Raw genomic sequence first — 17434 nt, 5'->3', positions numbered from 1 at the left:
CACGACTTGTATTTTTCTTTAAAGTTTTGTGTTTCCTTTTGCCTTGTACACTTGGGAAATTTTAGCTATGTTCAAGATGTTTAAATTAGGAAGTTTGATAAAGTTGCTTTGACTGTTTATGGTGGCTTACAAGTTCTTCAAAAATGAACATGTACAAGCATTACCCCAAATTTGGCTTTCCAGCTTTTTTTTTCTTTTTGAATTTTAAAATCAGATGGCTCCAGCATATTTTCATAGTTTGGGAAATCATTAGAGTTCCTGCAGACCCTGGCTGGATTGCCAGTTAACCCGTGGTTCCTAACTAGAAGCAGTCTCTCTTTAAAATGATTTCTGTCAGCTGCAATGGAGACTCAGGCGGGATTCTCTGTTATCTTGCCTCATTCAGCCAGTTTAGTGAACTGGACTCTTGACAGTTGTCCATGTTTAAGGTCTTTCAAGATCTCACTGGAGAACTGTAAGGCTTAGTGGATAGAGCACTCACCTGGGAGTAAGAAGGACCTGGGTTATAATCCCGGCTCTGCCATTTATCTGTTGTGTACCCTTGGGCCAGCCACTTAACTTCTCTGTGACTCAGTTACCTCATCTGTAAAATGGAGCTGACTTGTGAGCCCCATGTGGGACGTGGACTTTGTCCAACCTGATTAGCTCGTATCTGCCCCAGTGCTTAGTACAGTGCTTGGCACAAAGTAAGCACTTAAATGCCATTTAAAAAAAATAAATGAAGGGTAAAATGGAGAACATGTGAAAAACAACTCCATGTGAAAAAGTAAAAATCATGTGAAGCATAAAATAGGGAAAAGATAGGAAGATTTCCATGGAAAATATTTTTAAATAATCCTTATGGAAACTAACCCCAGCTTTTTTTTTCACTCTGCCAGGCTGTTTCTTTAGATCCATGCATTTGATTAAGACAAATAAACATCCCAAGTAAATATAGATACTCTTTTGTGACCTCAATAATTCAACATTTTGGTGTAGTTTTCAAGTGTGTTTGTATATTTTAATAGCATATCCCTCTATGGCTAAGTAATTCATGATTACGTATTTTCTGTGAGGACCCTTAAAAAGAACAGTTATTCTTGAATTATTGTGGACCACTCCTTGAAACCATGCCCTTTCACTGGTGCTATTGCACTGACTGGATATCTGCACTATCACTACACAAAACATGACTCTATTCCTCTCCTTACCCCTCAGCTCCCTTCAGCCTCTTTTCAAGTCAGTAGGAACTGGGCAGCCAGAACACAGTATATAGATCGGGAAGAGAGGTACTGCTTGGGCCCAAAGTAATTTTAATATTAAGGATAACACATTCAATGTTATCCAGGAACCGTATGTATTTCAGAATCATTCAGGAGTACAATTGAATCGCATTTATTGAGCCCCTGCTGTTTGTATCGCACTGTACTAGGTGACTAGGAGAATAAAATCGAGTTAGTAGATAAAATGCCTGCCCTCAAAGATTTTATAATCTAGCAAAGGAGACAGACACTGAAATAATTTACAAATAGGAGGAAGGAGAGATGGATAGGTATATGAGATAGTGCTTAAATAGTAGGGTATGTAAGTCGATACATACAGAAGCACTGTGGCTGGCCATGGGTCTATGAGCACAATTTTTCATTTCACTTTACGGCTTCGAATGTTTTAGATCAGCAGCAATTCTGAAATTTACTTTGCACCAGAATTTGTGTCAAGGAACCTTTTCTGATGCATTAAGGAAATGTTAAATTGTAGCTGGTACCTACAGACCTGGAAACCACAAGGAATAGGAACCAAGACCCTGGAGATGAGCATGGGTACGCAGTACTTGCTGTCTAGAGATTGGCATCTGCTCAATTAATATTCCAAGTTTGGGCCCCCCTGGAATTAGCTGCCTTGAGGTGTTAACACTCTTCTTACATTGGCCTGTAAAGAGCAAAGAAAATCACTGCCTGATATTCTTCCCATGGTGTGGTATTGTGGATTCAATTTATGCAGATATAGCCACTTTGCATTTTGTCATTCCAGACATAGACTGCAAAATTCTCTTTGCACCCAAGTTCATGCAGAATATCGTAAATCATAGTGCATTTTTTCACATCTGTTAGTTTAGTGAATGAAGTCAAAAAGTCCTTCACAGCCCTACCAGGTAGGTTTGCCAAATACCTGTAGTAAGGAAAAACTTGTCTGCACAAGTAGAACAGAGTGAAATAAGATTAAAAGCTCCAGGAAATTGCTCTGCTTAAAAAATGATTAAAGTGTGCCTATCCCTGAAGCTTTACAAATGCGCTAATTGTTGTGTTTCAGTCATGTAAATATGCTTCCCATAAAGTAAGGATGATTTCCTGTTGCACAAGCACTACCCTAGTTTGAGGGGAGGGGGTTTGAGGACTAAATAACATACTGTAATGAAACCTCCCTTTGGGCAGCACATGCTTCAATTCTGAATGCCCAGAAATACTTCACAGATGTGCCCGGCTGCCTAGCAATGGGAATTTTCTAATTCTGGCTTGCTTGAAAAAGTAAATAGAACTATTGAACATACGACAGCTCCTAATATAAAACAATTCCTCCTTGTAAACACTTACATTTGGCCCCATTAAAAATTCCCCCTTAATAGTCAAGAACTAGAAGACCCTTAAGGGTCTCAAAGTAACTCTACTTGTTGAGGGTTTTATATTGGATAGGATTGGTCGGGGGGAGGGCGGGGAAGGGGGAGGTTAAACTGGCATTCCTTACAGCACTTCCTCCACTGTATCTCCGTGCTTTATGAGCCAATGGGCTGCATATATTGAAGGGGATTATGCACGCAAACACATTAGCCATCACAACTAGCGTTAGTTCACAGGAAAGCAACAAAATAAATATGTGGCTGCGTGTAGAGAAGTGTGCTTGAAAGTGCATACCCAGTATAAAAACTTCACAACTGCTTGAAAATTTTCTAAGAGATGGTTAGTTCAGCAGTTGACTACGCCGTGGAATTTTAAAAATATATTCTGGAGTAGCAGTTGAGCCCTCTGTGTCTCAGTAGTGTAGGAAATTACCATATTTCAGATCCTTCTTTCCTTTCCGTTCCCAGCCTCCAAATTAAACTCATGAATCTAGACTCTGTGTATCAATTAGGACCCTCTCCCATATGTGAATTTGTAGAGTAATGTCTGGCAGAACTACTGTGGTGGGGTGATTTCCAGGTTTATTAACCAACCAAATGTTTCCTTGTTACTGTAGTTAGCAAGGTCTCACATCTCAGGGCAGGTTCTCCTTCAGTGGACAGGAAAAACTGAAATCACTTTGACTGACTTCTGACGTGAACAAAATGAACTCTCATTAGGTCCTGGCTGTTCATTTTCCATGCACTATAGGGAAATTCATATGTTATAGTTTTCATTTGTTTTCTCTGAGGTTACTTTAAATCAGAGCATTCAGATGAATCCACTAAAGCTTTTAAAACTTCTAAAATTTCAACTTTTTCTTCAGTTACCTAAATTTCTTGAAGCCCTTCCTGGAGTGACTGAAATTGGATCTGAAAGCACTTCCTTTCAGAGACCTGGCCTTAGGATAGGGGAGAGAACAAAGCTGCCCCACCTTTTCCAGAGAGAAACAAGACTTCTTAAGGAAAAGGACCTGAAAGCTCTTCCCTAAATCTCCTTTCTTGGAAAAAAAAAACAAAACAGTCTTCCTTGGCTGTCTTGCAGCAACAGCAGCAGGACCTAGAATCTCAAGCATCCTCTTTCCTTTAGCCCTGCCGAAGCTTAATTCAAATTCCACACACTCTGGAGCTTATATGCTCCTGCAGGCATTGTGTGTCCCACAGCATACAAGACTTGGTTAAGCAGCAGTTGGAGACCAGCAGAAAGGTTGCCAGAAGGGAGAGGCCCTGCTGCACAATTAGAGAACGATGAATGGAAAGGAGTCCTGCTGGAGGGGGCCTGGTGGAGTCCTTCTTAACCAATAGAAGAGGATCAGAAAATCACAGGCATGGTGGGGGCCATGTTATAATGCATTCATTGCTTCCCTTTGCTCGGAGAAAAGGCAAGGTGGGGGAGGAAAAGACTCCCTTACTGGACCGGGATATCCAGTGCTCAAATTACCTTTTGAGTGGTTTTTCATTGGATCGAAATTACATTCAATAAATTCATCACAAGGCATGTTTGGAACTATATAGGATTCATAAGTCTAAGGAAACCTGTCTCTTTGAAGAGTGCATGAAGGAATCATTCTTTTTCCTTGGTAAGGAGTGAGAAGGAGTTTTCAATTCCTTCATCACTCTTACCACAGTTTGTCTTCTGGATAATCCCATTGGGAGAAACAAAATGAGCTGGAGCCTCCCTGGCCTAGGGGGCACAGAAATAGGGCAGGAAAAACATCTTTCCTCTTCCCATGGAAGCAAATGTCAGCACACCACCCAGGTGGAAACAGCCCCAAAAGTGCCTCCTAGAATGCCTCTCTAACTCATCCATAGAAGGAACAGTTCTCCACAGAAGAACTCATGGGAATGTATATCCACTTTCCCCACCCCCATTCTCCACCCCAAAGTACGTTACCCTTAGGTTCGGGAGACCCAAATCTCAAGTGTCCACCTGCAAAGTACTGTACTCTCTAGGTTTCTGACTGCTGATTTGCTGAGCCTCAGATGGGATAATTGGGCTCAGAGAGGGTTAAGCATCATCACTAGCTGTCACTAGGAAGCACACCAGAAAGCTCCCTAATGCTGTTACCTGTCACTTTGTTTTTCTCTATTCCTCCCCTCTTTCCTTATCTCCCTCTCATTTGTTTCCATTGCCCTCACCTCCTATCAATCAATCAGTAGTATTTACTGAGCACTTACAGTGTGCAGAGCACTGAACTAAGCACTGGGAGAATATAGTTCAACAGAGTTGGTAGACACGTTCCCCGCTCATCGGGAGCTTACAGCGCCTGCCACTCCTTGAGTCACCTTGCTGATTCCCAGAAACTTCAGTCCCACTCACTATCCTGTCAGCCAGGTTAGTCCCAGGCCCTGAAACCCAGGACAGAAGTTTAAAGGAAGGTAGGGCAAGTAGGGATAGAGGTTGGAGGATGGTAGACGAGTTAAAAAATATAATAAAAAAATGGTTCACATGGGTGACAGGTGGCAGTGACATTGGGCTTATTAGTGAGAGCTATCAAAGGTATGAGCAGATATACTGTATTTTCTCTCTGTCTCTCTAACTGTAGATCAGGCCTACCTCCATTACCTAAAACCTCTGTATTTCAATAGTTCTTGAGAGGTCTAGGGAAAGCCCAAAGGCTTTTTCTGTAGTAAAAGGTGGAGGGGATTTCATCCACCCAATTCTTCAAGGAAGCGGATTGCAGAAGGCAGCCAAGGAACCCTGACTCTAGAAGTGACATCTTCCTTTGAAACTATAAATGTCATGGTTGATTTTCCACCTTAAGGGTACATCAGTTCTTTGTGCCCAGGTAGGATGAGAGGAAGACTAGCAGAGAAAATTCCACCTCTGATAGTGATTAGAAAAAGGTGGATTGGCTACAAGGCACTTATAAAGTCTGAGTCCCATTGGGTTGGAGACCGTTCTCTTTCCAGCTCCAAGGGGCTAAAACTGCCTGTCCTACCCGGTAAGTTATACGGATATAGTTTCTGACTTCCCCCCATGGTCCCAACCCCCTGGGGGCAATTGCTCCCTTTGTCTCCATGGAGTTGGTGCTTATGCTGAAGTCCAGAACTCCTTTATCCAGGGCTGCTGGAAGCTTATCAACAGCAGGATAAGGCGGGGCAATGTCACTGAGCACTAGAATATAAGCTCGTTGTGGGCAGGGGATATGTCTACTTATTGCTAATTTGTACTGTCATTCAATAGTATTTATTGAGCGCTATGTGCAGAACACTGTAGTCTCCCAAGCGCTTAGAACAGTGCTCTGCACACAGTAAGAGCTCAATAAATATGATTGAAAGAATAAAGTTGTGGCTGTTAAGGAGGGCGGTTGGCTAGCTGTTGGAAAGTTGACTTGCTGCTGGTTCAGGTGAGCTTGCTTCAACTTCTTCAGCAGTTGTCACTGCAGTTCAGTGATGGTAACATTAATACTGCATACAGCCACTAACTCTTACTTTTCCTAAACCCCATTTTTTCCTCTCTCCAAGCCCTCCTCTGCCCTGCCCCTACGTAACATATCCAGTGGGCATGGAGAAGAGGGAGTCGCCTCTCCTGTGCATCTACCTAAGCCTGCTCTCCCCCATGCAGCACTGAAGAACTACTCTTCATAATTTAAGCATTTCTAAGCAATATTGGAAACCTAAACACCACAGCATTGTTCTAGTGCGTGGGAACCAGGAAGTGAAAATGATCAGGGTAGTCTCAGGATCTAAGACAGAAATACAGCATAAAAGGTGAAAAGTAAATTAGATTTGTTAAACTGCTTTAGTTTTAATAATCTAAAGTGTTTAGAGTAACATGAGAAAATAATTTTTGAGTATCATTTTTATCTTGATGGAATGACATTTAAGGAAGGAACACACACAACTGCCTGAGGAAGGTAAAACCAGTGGGCATTTGCTTGCCAACAATTCTTTGAAAAAAAAAAAAAGCTCATCCTTTTGGTTGCCTGTAATTACTGATGTTGTTTGCTGAATGTATTCCGCAGCGTAAAAGGACTTCTGAGCAAAGTTAGCCTCTTAGGTGACAGAAAGATTTTCGTTTTGAATTCTCCCAAATGCTTTAATACGGTGCTCTGTAGACAGTAAGCTCTCTCAGTAAATACCATTGATTGATAAATTTGCTTTACCAAAGAACTTGTATTATAATCTGACCCTTTATATAGTAAACCCCAGATAGGTCAGGGACTGTGTCCAATCTCATTATCTAGTATTTGCCCCAGTGCTTGGCACATCAAAAATGCTTAACAAATGCCATCTTGATGATGATTATTGCCCATTTATGATTATATAAAGACCTTAGTGTTGTGTGCAGTGGGCAAGTGAAAATGCTTTTGAAAGTTGGAACTATACTCACGGCACTTTAGGCTGCTGAGGTGCGTTTCAGCTGATGTATCATCTCCTGGACACTAGTGAATTTGAGCATTTTGTGGGTTAAGAAAAACGTGTGTGAACCCAGAGATTTGGGGCAAGATGGTGTATCCCAGGCATTATCAATGCACAGTAAATCGCTGTTTGGAGTTTTGCCATGGTGGCATTGGTACAGTATGGAATAAATTCAACTGGCATAGCTCAAATTCACATTAACTTTTAATCTGGTGTAAGAGCTGGTGCAGCTTCTTCAATATGTTGAAAAGGAAAAGCCTAGAACTAGGCCAACTCAAGGAAGCTCTGCATATTGTCCTGAAAGGGAGAGGAAGATATTAGGGGAGAAGTGAGAGGTAAAAATCTCACTTTTTTAAATGGTATTTATTAAGCACTTATTATGTGCCATGCACGTTACTAAGCACTGGAGTAGATACAACAAGCATAGTGGATACATGGCGTAGTGGATAGAGAATAAGCCTGGGAATCATGAGGTCATGGTTTCTAATCCCAGCTCCATCACATGTCTGCTGTGTGACCTTGAGCAAGTCACTTCTCCTCTCCGGGCCTCAGTTATCTCACCTGTAAAATGGGGACTGAAACTTGGAGCCCCATGTGGGACAGGGACCATGTCCAACCCAACTGGCTTGTGTCCACCCCAGTGCCCAGTACACTGCCTGGCACATAGTAAGCACTTAATAAATAACATAATTATTATTATACAAACAAGCAGAATAACCACAGATTCCCCCAAAGTGGGTGGATCATGTGCTTCAGTTTGTTTTAAATTGATGCAGTCAAGTTGTAGAAGCCAAAATAAGGGGAAAGGTAAAAGGGGAGTTTCTTCTAGCAAACCATTTCTAGGATGGCCCTGCCTAGTAGAACCAACCAGTGGAACATAATTCCCTTGATCCATTTCCCCTTACAAATAATTTTCCAGAAATATATCAATGTCAAGGAATGTCTAAATTGAAAATAAAGCATGTGATGCCACAACTTTGTAAGCATTGCAGAGAGCATTTTTGTCCTCCCTGATACTATATTAAAAACTTCTCTTTGTATCATTTACAACCAAATAGGGACTACCAGTGGCTCTTAACTGTTCTTTATCTGATGAGGTTCCTAGTGTCTATGGTATCTGTGAAGGTGTATATTTTGTTCATAGTGATTTTGTGTGAGTTATCACTATAAATGCTGATAAAGTGAAATGATGTTTTTTATCCTAGATAAATAAAATTAAATGGCTACCACTATGTGAAAATGCAGTGAATTCCAACTTCTATACCATAATGGCCTCAAAGGATGTATTTTGTCAAAATACTGCAGAAATTTTAGTGAAACCATGTTAATATTTGAGATTGTAATAACTAAGTGCCAAGTAGATGGGTCTTAAACACCTGATTTACTGGAAAGAGTTTGCATTTTTTTTTGTACTTATTGGCCACGGATTCCCCGTGTTGTGTTCTCCCAGAGAAATTTAGTTTACCTCCTCTGCACTTGGGATCCCCAACTCAAAAAGACAGTGGTTTGGCTATCCACATCTCCTTCTCCAAAAACATTTTTTTTTTTTGGCTTAGACAGGTGAGTTATTCACCATCATCTGTCAGAAGTGGCTCTGGAGAGGAGTCGGTGATTGTCAGTTACAATTGATAGTTGAAGTAATTGCACACCAGAGCATTTTTTCATGGGAGCTCTCCAGATCCCGGGATTCTATCTCATCGCAAAGAAATCCAGAAGAGCCAAGTGAAAGCTTTGACCCCCAGCTATTTGCCATGAATATGACAGTCCCTAGAGTAGTTTTAACTTTGAATCCAGCAAATTAGACCCCATTTGGGCTTTTTAAATCTAACTATATTGGGTAGAAACCTAGTTCTGGAATTTCCCAACTGCAGCCAGTTACACACATTGATCCAGGAAGTCAAAGTTCATATTCTGGCTCCTTTTGACATGAGGATCAGCTCAAAGCTAGATAGATACATCTTCAGAATATGGAAATTCTCTGAAAAGCATGAAGTCTTTGGTACAGAGCAGCTTTTTGCTTTTGATTTTGTTGAGGGTACCCGGTAGTTGGAGGACTTTAATTCAGTAGGAAGAGAATTCTGTCATCACTGATAATGGGGAAGGTGAAAAATACCCAGTTAACACTTCCAGCGGGAGAGCAAGCCCTTAGGCTAGGAAAAGATCAGATGAGAGAGAGATTTATGAAGGGTGCTCCTGCCCTGGCCACCACCCAACAGCTGTTCAGAGCTTTCCAACTCCAGGACCAACGTGCTAGAGGAGTGTCACCTCCCCAACTCCCACCCCTTTCCCCATTCCTACCACCCTCTGACTGTCATTGTTGTCACTGTCAGAAGGCAACTGTCTGGGCACCCATTTTTGTAAAGAAGAAGCAGAAAGAAACACTGTACTTGGAACTGTAATTAAGAAATTTGAGCAAAGCGGTTAAGCTTTAGCCTAATTTGTCCCACCCTTGCATCTGAATAATAGACGGGGAAGCAGCATGGTCTAGTGGATAGAGCATGGTTCTGGGAGTTGGAAGGATCTAGGTTCTAATCCCGGCTCTTCCACTTGTCTGCTGTGTGACCTTGGGCAATTCACTTAACTCCTCTGTACCTCAATTACCTCATCTGTAAAATGGGCATTAAGACTATGAGCCCCAAATGGGACAAGGGACTGTGTCCAACCCACTTACCTTGTATGTACCCCATCGCTTAGTAGAGTGCCTGACACATAGTAAGCATTTAACAAATACCAAAATTATTAATATCATTATTATTATTATTATTACATGATCTTGCATTGGAAGGAGGGCTTCAGAGTTTTGATATATGTGCATTTTTTATGGTACTTGTTAAGTGCTTAATAAGTATTAGAAACTGTTCTAAGAGATGGGGTAGGTACAAGTTAATTTGTTCCTACCCTGTCCCGCATGGGGCTCCTGGTCTAAGCAGGAGGGAGAACAGGTATTTAATCCCCATTTTGCAGTTAAGGGAACTGAGTCACAGAGAAGTTAAGTGATTTACCCAAGGTCAAACAGCAAGCAATTGGCAGAGGTGGGATTAGAACCCAGATCCTCTGATTCCCAGGCCTGTGCTCTTTCCACTAGGCCATGCTGCTTTCAAACAGGATATTTTTAAAAATGAAAATATATTTCTATTGAGTGCCTTGATGTACAATATAATTTAATCTAGATGTTTCCTTTTTTGAAGAAATCCAAATTGTGGTATACAGCTTTATATAACAAATACATTTTCAAAATTAATAATAATTTAGATCTAATTTCCACATGTTCCTCACAAAATTACATATAGAGAGGATAAACTAACTCTGAGCCTGTTGTGGGCAGGGATTGTCTCTCTTTATTGCTGTATTGCCCTTCCAAGTGCTTAGTACAGTGCTCTGCACACAGTTAAGTGCTCAGTAAATACGATTAAACGAATATCACTCTCCATTTAGATGTCTTGGATTAAAAATAGTTTGCTGATGATTTTCAAACAATTAAACTATTGTGTTTGGTTTGCTCTTGGCAAAATGGATTAAAACTTGATATAATTCACACTCACATCTCATCCTCTATCTCTTTTTCGGTGGCTCTGTGTGCCCTCATCTTGCTTTAAAGTCATGGCATTAATAATAATAATAATAATGGTATTTGTTGAGCACCTACTATGTGCCAGGCACTGTACTAAGTGTTGGGGTGGATACAAGCAAATGGGGTTGGACCACAATCCCTGCCCCATGGGGGCTCACAGTCTCAGTCCCCATTTTGCCGTTGAGGGAACTGAGGCCCAGAGAAGTGAAGTAACTTGCCCGAGGTCACAGAGAAGGCAAGTGGTGGAGCCAGGATTAAAACCCATGACCTTCTGATTCCCAGGTCTACACTCTATCAGTAACACCATGGTACTGTTCCAATCCTCTTATTAGTTATTTCAATGTCTGTCTCCCTCTGTCGACCTTAAAGTCCTATGGGCAGAGATCTCTTCTACCAACTCGTCTGCACTGAACTTTGCCAAGCACTTACTACAGTACTCTGCACACATTAAGTGCTCAATAAGTAGCATTGATTGATATAAGCCTTCATGCCCAATTCCCTGTAAAACTGGTCTTGGCTTTCAAGCAGAAATAAGATAATGAGCCTTTCCTCCTCCCCACAGCTTGGGAGAGTTTATAACTCTGGGGAAAGAGGGATCTCCTGGACTGAGTTAAGTAAGGTAGATTTCCCTCCCCTGTGCTCAAGACTCTGCATTTTGCAGATATGTTGTACCAACTAACAGTAAGACTGGCCAGTGCCCTTTAGCAATTCCACCGCACTTCATTCGTCCTTCACTGTTTCATCTAGGCACCCAAGTCACATAGGACGTTTCAGGATGAGAATAGCACCAGCACTTGCCTCCCAAAAGTGGTTCTCCATGGGATCAGGTTGAGCCTCTACCTGGAAATGAGCGAGTTGGGTTGGACCCAGTCCCTATCCACATTTTACAGATGAGGGAAATGAGGCACAGAGAAGTAAAGTGACTTGCCCAAGTTCACACAACAGACAAGTGGTGGAGCGGGATTAGAACCCATGACCTTCTGACTCCCATGCCCGTGCTCTGTCCACTGGCATGCCGCTTATTATTATACCCATTTTACAGGAGAGGAAACTGAGGTCCATAGAGGGTAAGCAGTGTTTTGTGTCTGGGTAAACTATGCATTTTACTTTGCTAGAACTGAAACAGTGACAGCCTTGAAGAAGGTTTTAATAGTTACAAACTTAAAGTGTCAGGTCTCTCTCCCTCACACCAACTAAAATTTCTGTCCCTCTGTTTTCTTCCCCACCAAAAATCCACACTGAGTTTAAAACACAAAGAGGCGGAATTGGAAATACTTTGGATTCTAGCTGATTAAGCTCAGTCTGGACTCAGATTCCCTACCTGAAATATGAGGAAAATAGTCTCTTGCCCTCTAATCCCTCCCATCTCCCAGAGTTGCTGAGAGGGAAAAAAAAACAAAAACAAAAGCAAAAAACAGGATTAATGGGAATTGTCACAAAGTCCTTTGTTTTTATGAAATGTGAGTTAATTTTTAAATTATTCCATTAGGAACTCAAGTTCTAATAGCTTGTGAAGTACAGTGCCACTGCAATCTTACTTTTAAAATATTGCTGTGGTATTTTACAGCATTTTTTCCATCGGGTTGTCTCTGTAATCACAAATAATTGCCACAGTTTGCTATCATAGAAGAAAGATGTGGAGTATAGTGAATATACATATATTGGGCATTCATACCGTCACATAGCACATGTAAATGATTTATAAATCTCAAGTCAGAAACCTTCTCTATGACACCTGGCATATCTTGAATCAAATATTCTGCTTCTTACTGAATTAATATCCCATTGGCATCGCTAGTAGTTCTGTGCACATGGGGAAACATGAAGATTAGAATTAAGAACAAAGAGAATAATTTGGTTGTTTGTGCATATGGAAGATGCCTGTTCTTGTCAAAATCAACAAGGAAAGAAAAATCACACATAGAATTTACAGTCTTCTAGAGGATTGTCCGCAGAATTTTTCACAAAGGGACAGAAACACACCAAGATGTTTTCATTGCAACAGTATATTATTCTGCAAAACCATTTACTCATACAATCCAAAACGTTGCATGCACAGAACTTGCATACCAACAACATTTTACATTTCACCAGGGCTTTCACCTGAAAGATTCCCATGCGTCTCACCATCTATGTCCAGACAGTGTCACCGCTGACACCGAACTATTTCTGCTGTTGAGGCTGACAGCCAGCTGGCTCACACATGCACAACCCAGTAGTAAAGGGAAAGTGGAAATTTTAGTGACAAACACTCCGCAAATCCGTGCATGTGAAAGGATTGAATGAATTTACAGCAGTAACTTTAGGTTCTTGTAATATGTGTTTTCACTCTAAATTCTTGATATAATGCTGTTGGGGAATTAGGGGGAAGTTCTTCCCATATCCCCTATCTGAATTATAGAGGGTAGTGTAATATCAGAAGAAATGGTTGTGTTTATGGATGCAGAGTCAAGCAAGGTACGCCTACTAACCATGTGACCTCCTTAATGCGGCATTTGTCAGGAACGTAACCCTCATGTTATAGAAGAGCTGGGGATGTTGGAGTAACTCTACTACAAAATGTGCAGGGTATTATTTTTCGTAAAAGGTACTCTTGGCTGACAAATATGTCTCAGTTTTTCTACGGTGAGGTTTTTTTAGACAATGACATTGATCATTCGATACCTCTTTTTAACCAGGGTGCTTTTGATTTGCAAATAAATTTCACCCAATTCTCTGACAAGTGACTGATTTCACTTCCGATGTCAACTGTTTCTTACTTCCCAAGAGAAACACATACACACAGGCAAAGTTTTAATGGTAGAAAGTGGAAGGTCTCAGTTTCCCTTTTCCCCATGCCAGTTAAGAATGCTTTTCTAGCCATTTCCCCCTAAGGAACATCAAAATGAGGTCCCAGTTTTCAGGAAAGGCCCACCCAGCTGAATATCTGCCCACATGCAGAATCGAAGGACTCCAAAGGTGTGGGTGAGGTTAGGGCCCAGAGAGGTGCTCACCTTCTTATTTTCAAGTTTTGTGTTTTTCACCTGAAGCTTCTTTCGTGAGTCTAGTAAAGAGGATTATCTTCTCGCATTTATTGATCAAATATTTTATCTTTCAAGTGCAGCAGAAAGTTCCCTATTCCTAGATGGTTTTCATATTCTAAATTAAAAAGTCAAAAACAAGGAGGAATAAACCTTTCCAGTGACTTTTAAATGTATAGTTATTCTTTGGACACACACACCCAAAATACTCAAGAAAGTGGCAGGCTCAATCAACCTGTTAATTAATGGTATTTATGCAAAGCACACAGTACAATACAGTACACTGTTATACAGTTGTACAATTAGAATTTGGGAAGAGTACAATACAGTAGAGGCTGAGTAAATCCTTCAAGATGTGAAATCAATCAGTCGATCATTTATTGGCGCTCACAACACTGTACTAAGTACTTGGGAGAGTACGATGTAACAGAGTTGGTAGACTTGTTTCCTGCCCATAATCTAAAGTGAATTGGGTTAGCATTGGCTTTACCACTAGTATGAAAAAGATGGTCTTTCTAACAGGAAAATGCTGAGTGACTGTTAAAACTGTGTACTTCTCTACTGAATGAAAACCACAGTCATAACTTCCTACAAGTTAAAAGAGGGTGGGTTTTTTTGTGGGGGGGAGGGATAGATTTTCCTGCGCTCCTAATCTCTAAAGCCAGAGGGAGATTTGAAATGGCATTTTGCAAATGTGGTAATTATTTTTAATTATTCCTCGGGTAATATTTCAATTATGCCTAACTAAATGTATGCCTGTGTATGTGTATATTATCTTTGGGGTTAATTATATCATTTGGAATAACTTTAGGTTTTGGATCTGGGGATTTTCTTTTCAAAGATTTTCTGGCCCAGTTTTTGGAATCTCTGCCCTATGTGCAAAATTATGCTGTACTTACAGTCTGAAGAACTGTTTTAGCAAGAATTTCATATGCAAGATTAAATGACGATCACCAGAGCGCAATATCGCGTACTGACGAATCCCAACTGAAACGAAATTAACGCCCTTTTTTCCCTCTTTTTTCTCCCCATTTTTTACAATCTCCTGCCGTAGCGACTGCATTTGCCTCCAGACTTGTCAGACACAGTAAGCCGCTCAAGCAAACACGATCTGGCAGAATCTGCCAAACCGAGCTCAGGATGTGGCGCTATGACCACAGGCAAGAAGCACCTGGACTTCTAGTGATTTCTCCTTAGCCGTTTCCCTGAGGAGTCTGACCCCCTAATTATGGCTGATAATGGCATGTGTAAATATTTTTCTTCATGATTTGACCCAGCAATCCTTAAAAACACATATCGCAAAATGGTGTCTCATTCTCATTTTTTATGTTTTCAATTGGAAATGTTGCAGGTTGAAACTTCTGTTTTACGCCTCCATTTGCGGACAGTTTATGATTTGGACTGGATTGTTGTATTTTTAATAAAAACAAACTCTGAAAAGTGTCTGTGCTTTCTAATAAGCAAGAATGCCGTGTTTTTTCAGAATTCACTCTGCCACTGCGTGAAATGGTAAGAAATCCATTTAATAGAAATTCAAGATGCAAGAAAAGCATCTAGTACAGAAGAGGCTGATGAATTCAAGAATTCATTACATGTATTTTAATAAGAGCTGAGAAACTTAATTATCCTCAGTTCTAAAAAATACAATTTCTCTCTGAAAATGGTATGGTTTGATCCAGATGCAAGTGTATAAAGAATATATTAAAGTGTATTCACATTTCATGCACATACTATTATGTAAATTATTAAATTGATGAAGAAAAAATATGTTCTGTGGTGACTCTTTTAAAGATAATTACTTTGTCTTATTGGTTAATAAATGTATTAAAAAGCATTTGATAGATACAAATTTACTAAACACAGAAGAAAAAAAAAGAATTGATGTCCTATGTAGTTCAAAACAGTAATCCTAAACAATTGAAGTCAGCACTATAAAATTATGTCAACAGACATAATTCGAGATTGAAATTCAAACTGACAGCTACATTAATGCTAGGATACCAGAAAAGTGCACTGGAGCTTAGTTGGAAAAGTGTCACAGAATGCAGGGTCTAAGAGAGCATGGAAACATAAAACTAGCTCAGATCATCCTTTAGTTATATAAGCCCCTTGTCAGATGTGGGGACATTGGTTGTGTACATAAATAACTGCACACACAAGTAAGGAAACAAATCTGTAAAAACTTGGCAAAATGTGATTTAAAAGATTCCGTGGGCCCTTGTGACACTGAAAAAGATGTCTGCAGAGCTCATAGTTAAAACTGTAACTGGGCTCAACCAACCGCATTACAATGAAGAGGTTTTTCAAGACGTATTTTCGTATACGGAGTGTTAATAATGGATTTTGCTGTGGCTGAATCTGAAATGTTAAGTGGTTTGCTTTTTATATAATCCTAATTTTACTTTATTTGTTCTTTACAGCACTGTGTGAAACAAAGACTTAGCTTTTAAAACTGTCTAACTAATATGATGAATGTCAATCACTTAAAAAAATCCACTGTAGCATAAACACATACTGTATACAGCTTTTATTCTGAATTAGAATAATTGAATCAATGACAGTGATTTGCCAGGATGTCAAATCTATCCATCATATCCTGTCACCACCAGTTTATTTTTTGTGATCAAAATCAAAAAGACTACTATTTTGTCATCTGCTATTTCATTAGGGGTAACAATCAATTTTTTCTCTTCTATATTTTTTTGGAAAATGTCTGGTTTGTCTTTTTATTTTTTTTTATTTCTAAAGACACAAAATCTTTCACAGTTTCTTTTCATAATTAAATTTGAGACCCGAACTGTCAGTTAAAACTGAAAGACTTGTACGTTTTTAAGTAGAGGTATTTTTAAAATTGCAACTCGTTCTGTTCTTGCATTTAATATCCCTGAGGAAACGTACTCAACAAAAGCTTCACTGGGTCCTTTGAAAAATATCATAAACAATTTGAATATATTTAAATGAACATATGTATCCAGATCATTATTTATAATAAACTTAACCATCTTCCCCCTATTCCCGTTGTGTTAAGGGCAGAGAACGATTATACATAGTACTTCACGCTGAAAAGGAAGTGTGAGGTCATCAAATATGTAAATTGCTTGTCAAAATACTTAATAGGTCTTTGATCTACTATTTTGGCTAGGGAGTCTATAGAATTAACGGTCAATTACTAGATAATAGGTGATTAGCAAATACAGTAGATTAAATACTTTAGATAGTGAATATGTAGATAAGGTTCCCCCCTGCCCCACTCCCCACCCCCCAAAAAAGAAAGAAGAAAAAAAAATCCTTCCAATATCAGGGAGATTCCATTTTGTACAATAAAAGTATGGGGAAATTCTGAAATCGGGTCAAGAAGTGCTTGTTCTAATTCATCAGGCCATGGATTTTTAAGTGAGGGTTTCCGAACGGACACACACCATTGATCCACCACGACCAAAAAAAAAAACCAAAACCGTAACTCGTACAATTTCCCTTCCCTCACAGTCTAAGCAGTGGTTACGGTTTAATGATGTATTTTGTCCCCTAAAAATCGAGACGTTCCGTCCTGCCCTCCCCGGAGCAATGATGAAACCCCAACTGACCTCCCCCTCTTTTTCTACGTGTAGGGAGGATAAATATTTCAGCATAATACTTTCTGGAGCTCGACATGGAATTTCCTTATACCTTTTGAGCGTTCCTGTAGGAGCTTCAAAATCCTGTACGCAATATTCATTTCTTCCACTAGATTTGCTTCTCTTTAATTTCAGGTCAATATTTTGATTGTTGCATGCTGCGGGGGTGATGGGGAGGGAGGGAAAGAGGGGAGAGCTTGGGGCTCCCGCAGGCTGGGCCTCCAGGCTCCCT

At 40.1% G+C, this 17434-nt stretch overlaps 1 protein-coding gene across 2 annotated transcripts in view; it reads left to right on the top strand.

Moving 5' to 3' along the window:
• The window catches only part of ELP4 (elongator acetyltransferase complex subunit 4), a 232733-nt gene extending 216183 nt beyond the window's left edge, over positions 1-16550 (top strand). For both annotated transcript variants that reach the window (XM_029061294.1, XM_007659227.3), the window contains exon 10: positions 14643-16550. In XM_029061294.1, the coding sequence (XP_028917127.1) occupies positions 14643-14771 (129 nt within the window). In that variant the 3' untranslated portion in view covers positions 14772-16550. The remainder of the gene's footprint in view (positions 1-14642) is intronic.
• Positions 16551-17434: the final 884 nt, after the last annotated feature.

The sequence above is a fragment of the Ornithorhynchus anatinus genome, chromosome 3, assembly GCF_004115215.2.
Source record: "Ornithorhynchus anatinus isolate Pmale09 chromosome 3, mOrnAna1.pri.v4, whole genome shotgun sequence".
Lineage (NCBI taxonomy): Eukaryota > Metazoa > Chordata > Mammalia > Monotremata > Ornithorhynchidae > Ornithorhynchus > Ornithorhynchus anatinus.
This window is presented reverse-complemented; position numbering and strand designations above follow the sequence as displayed.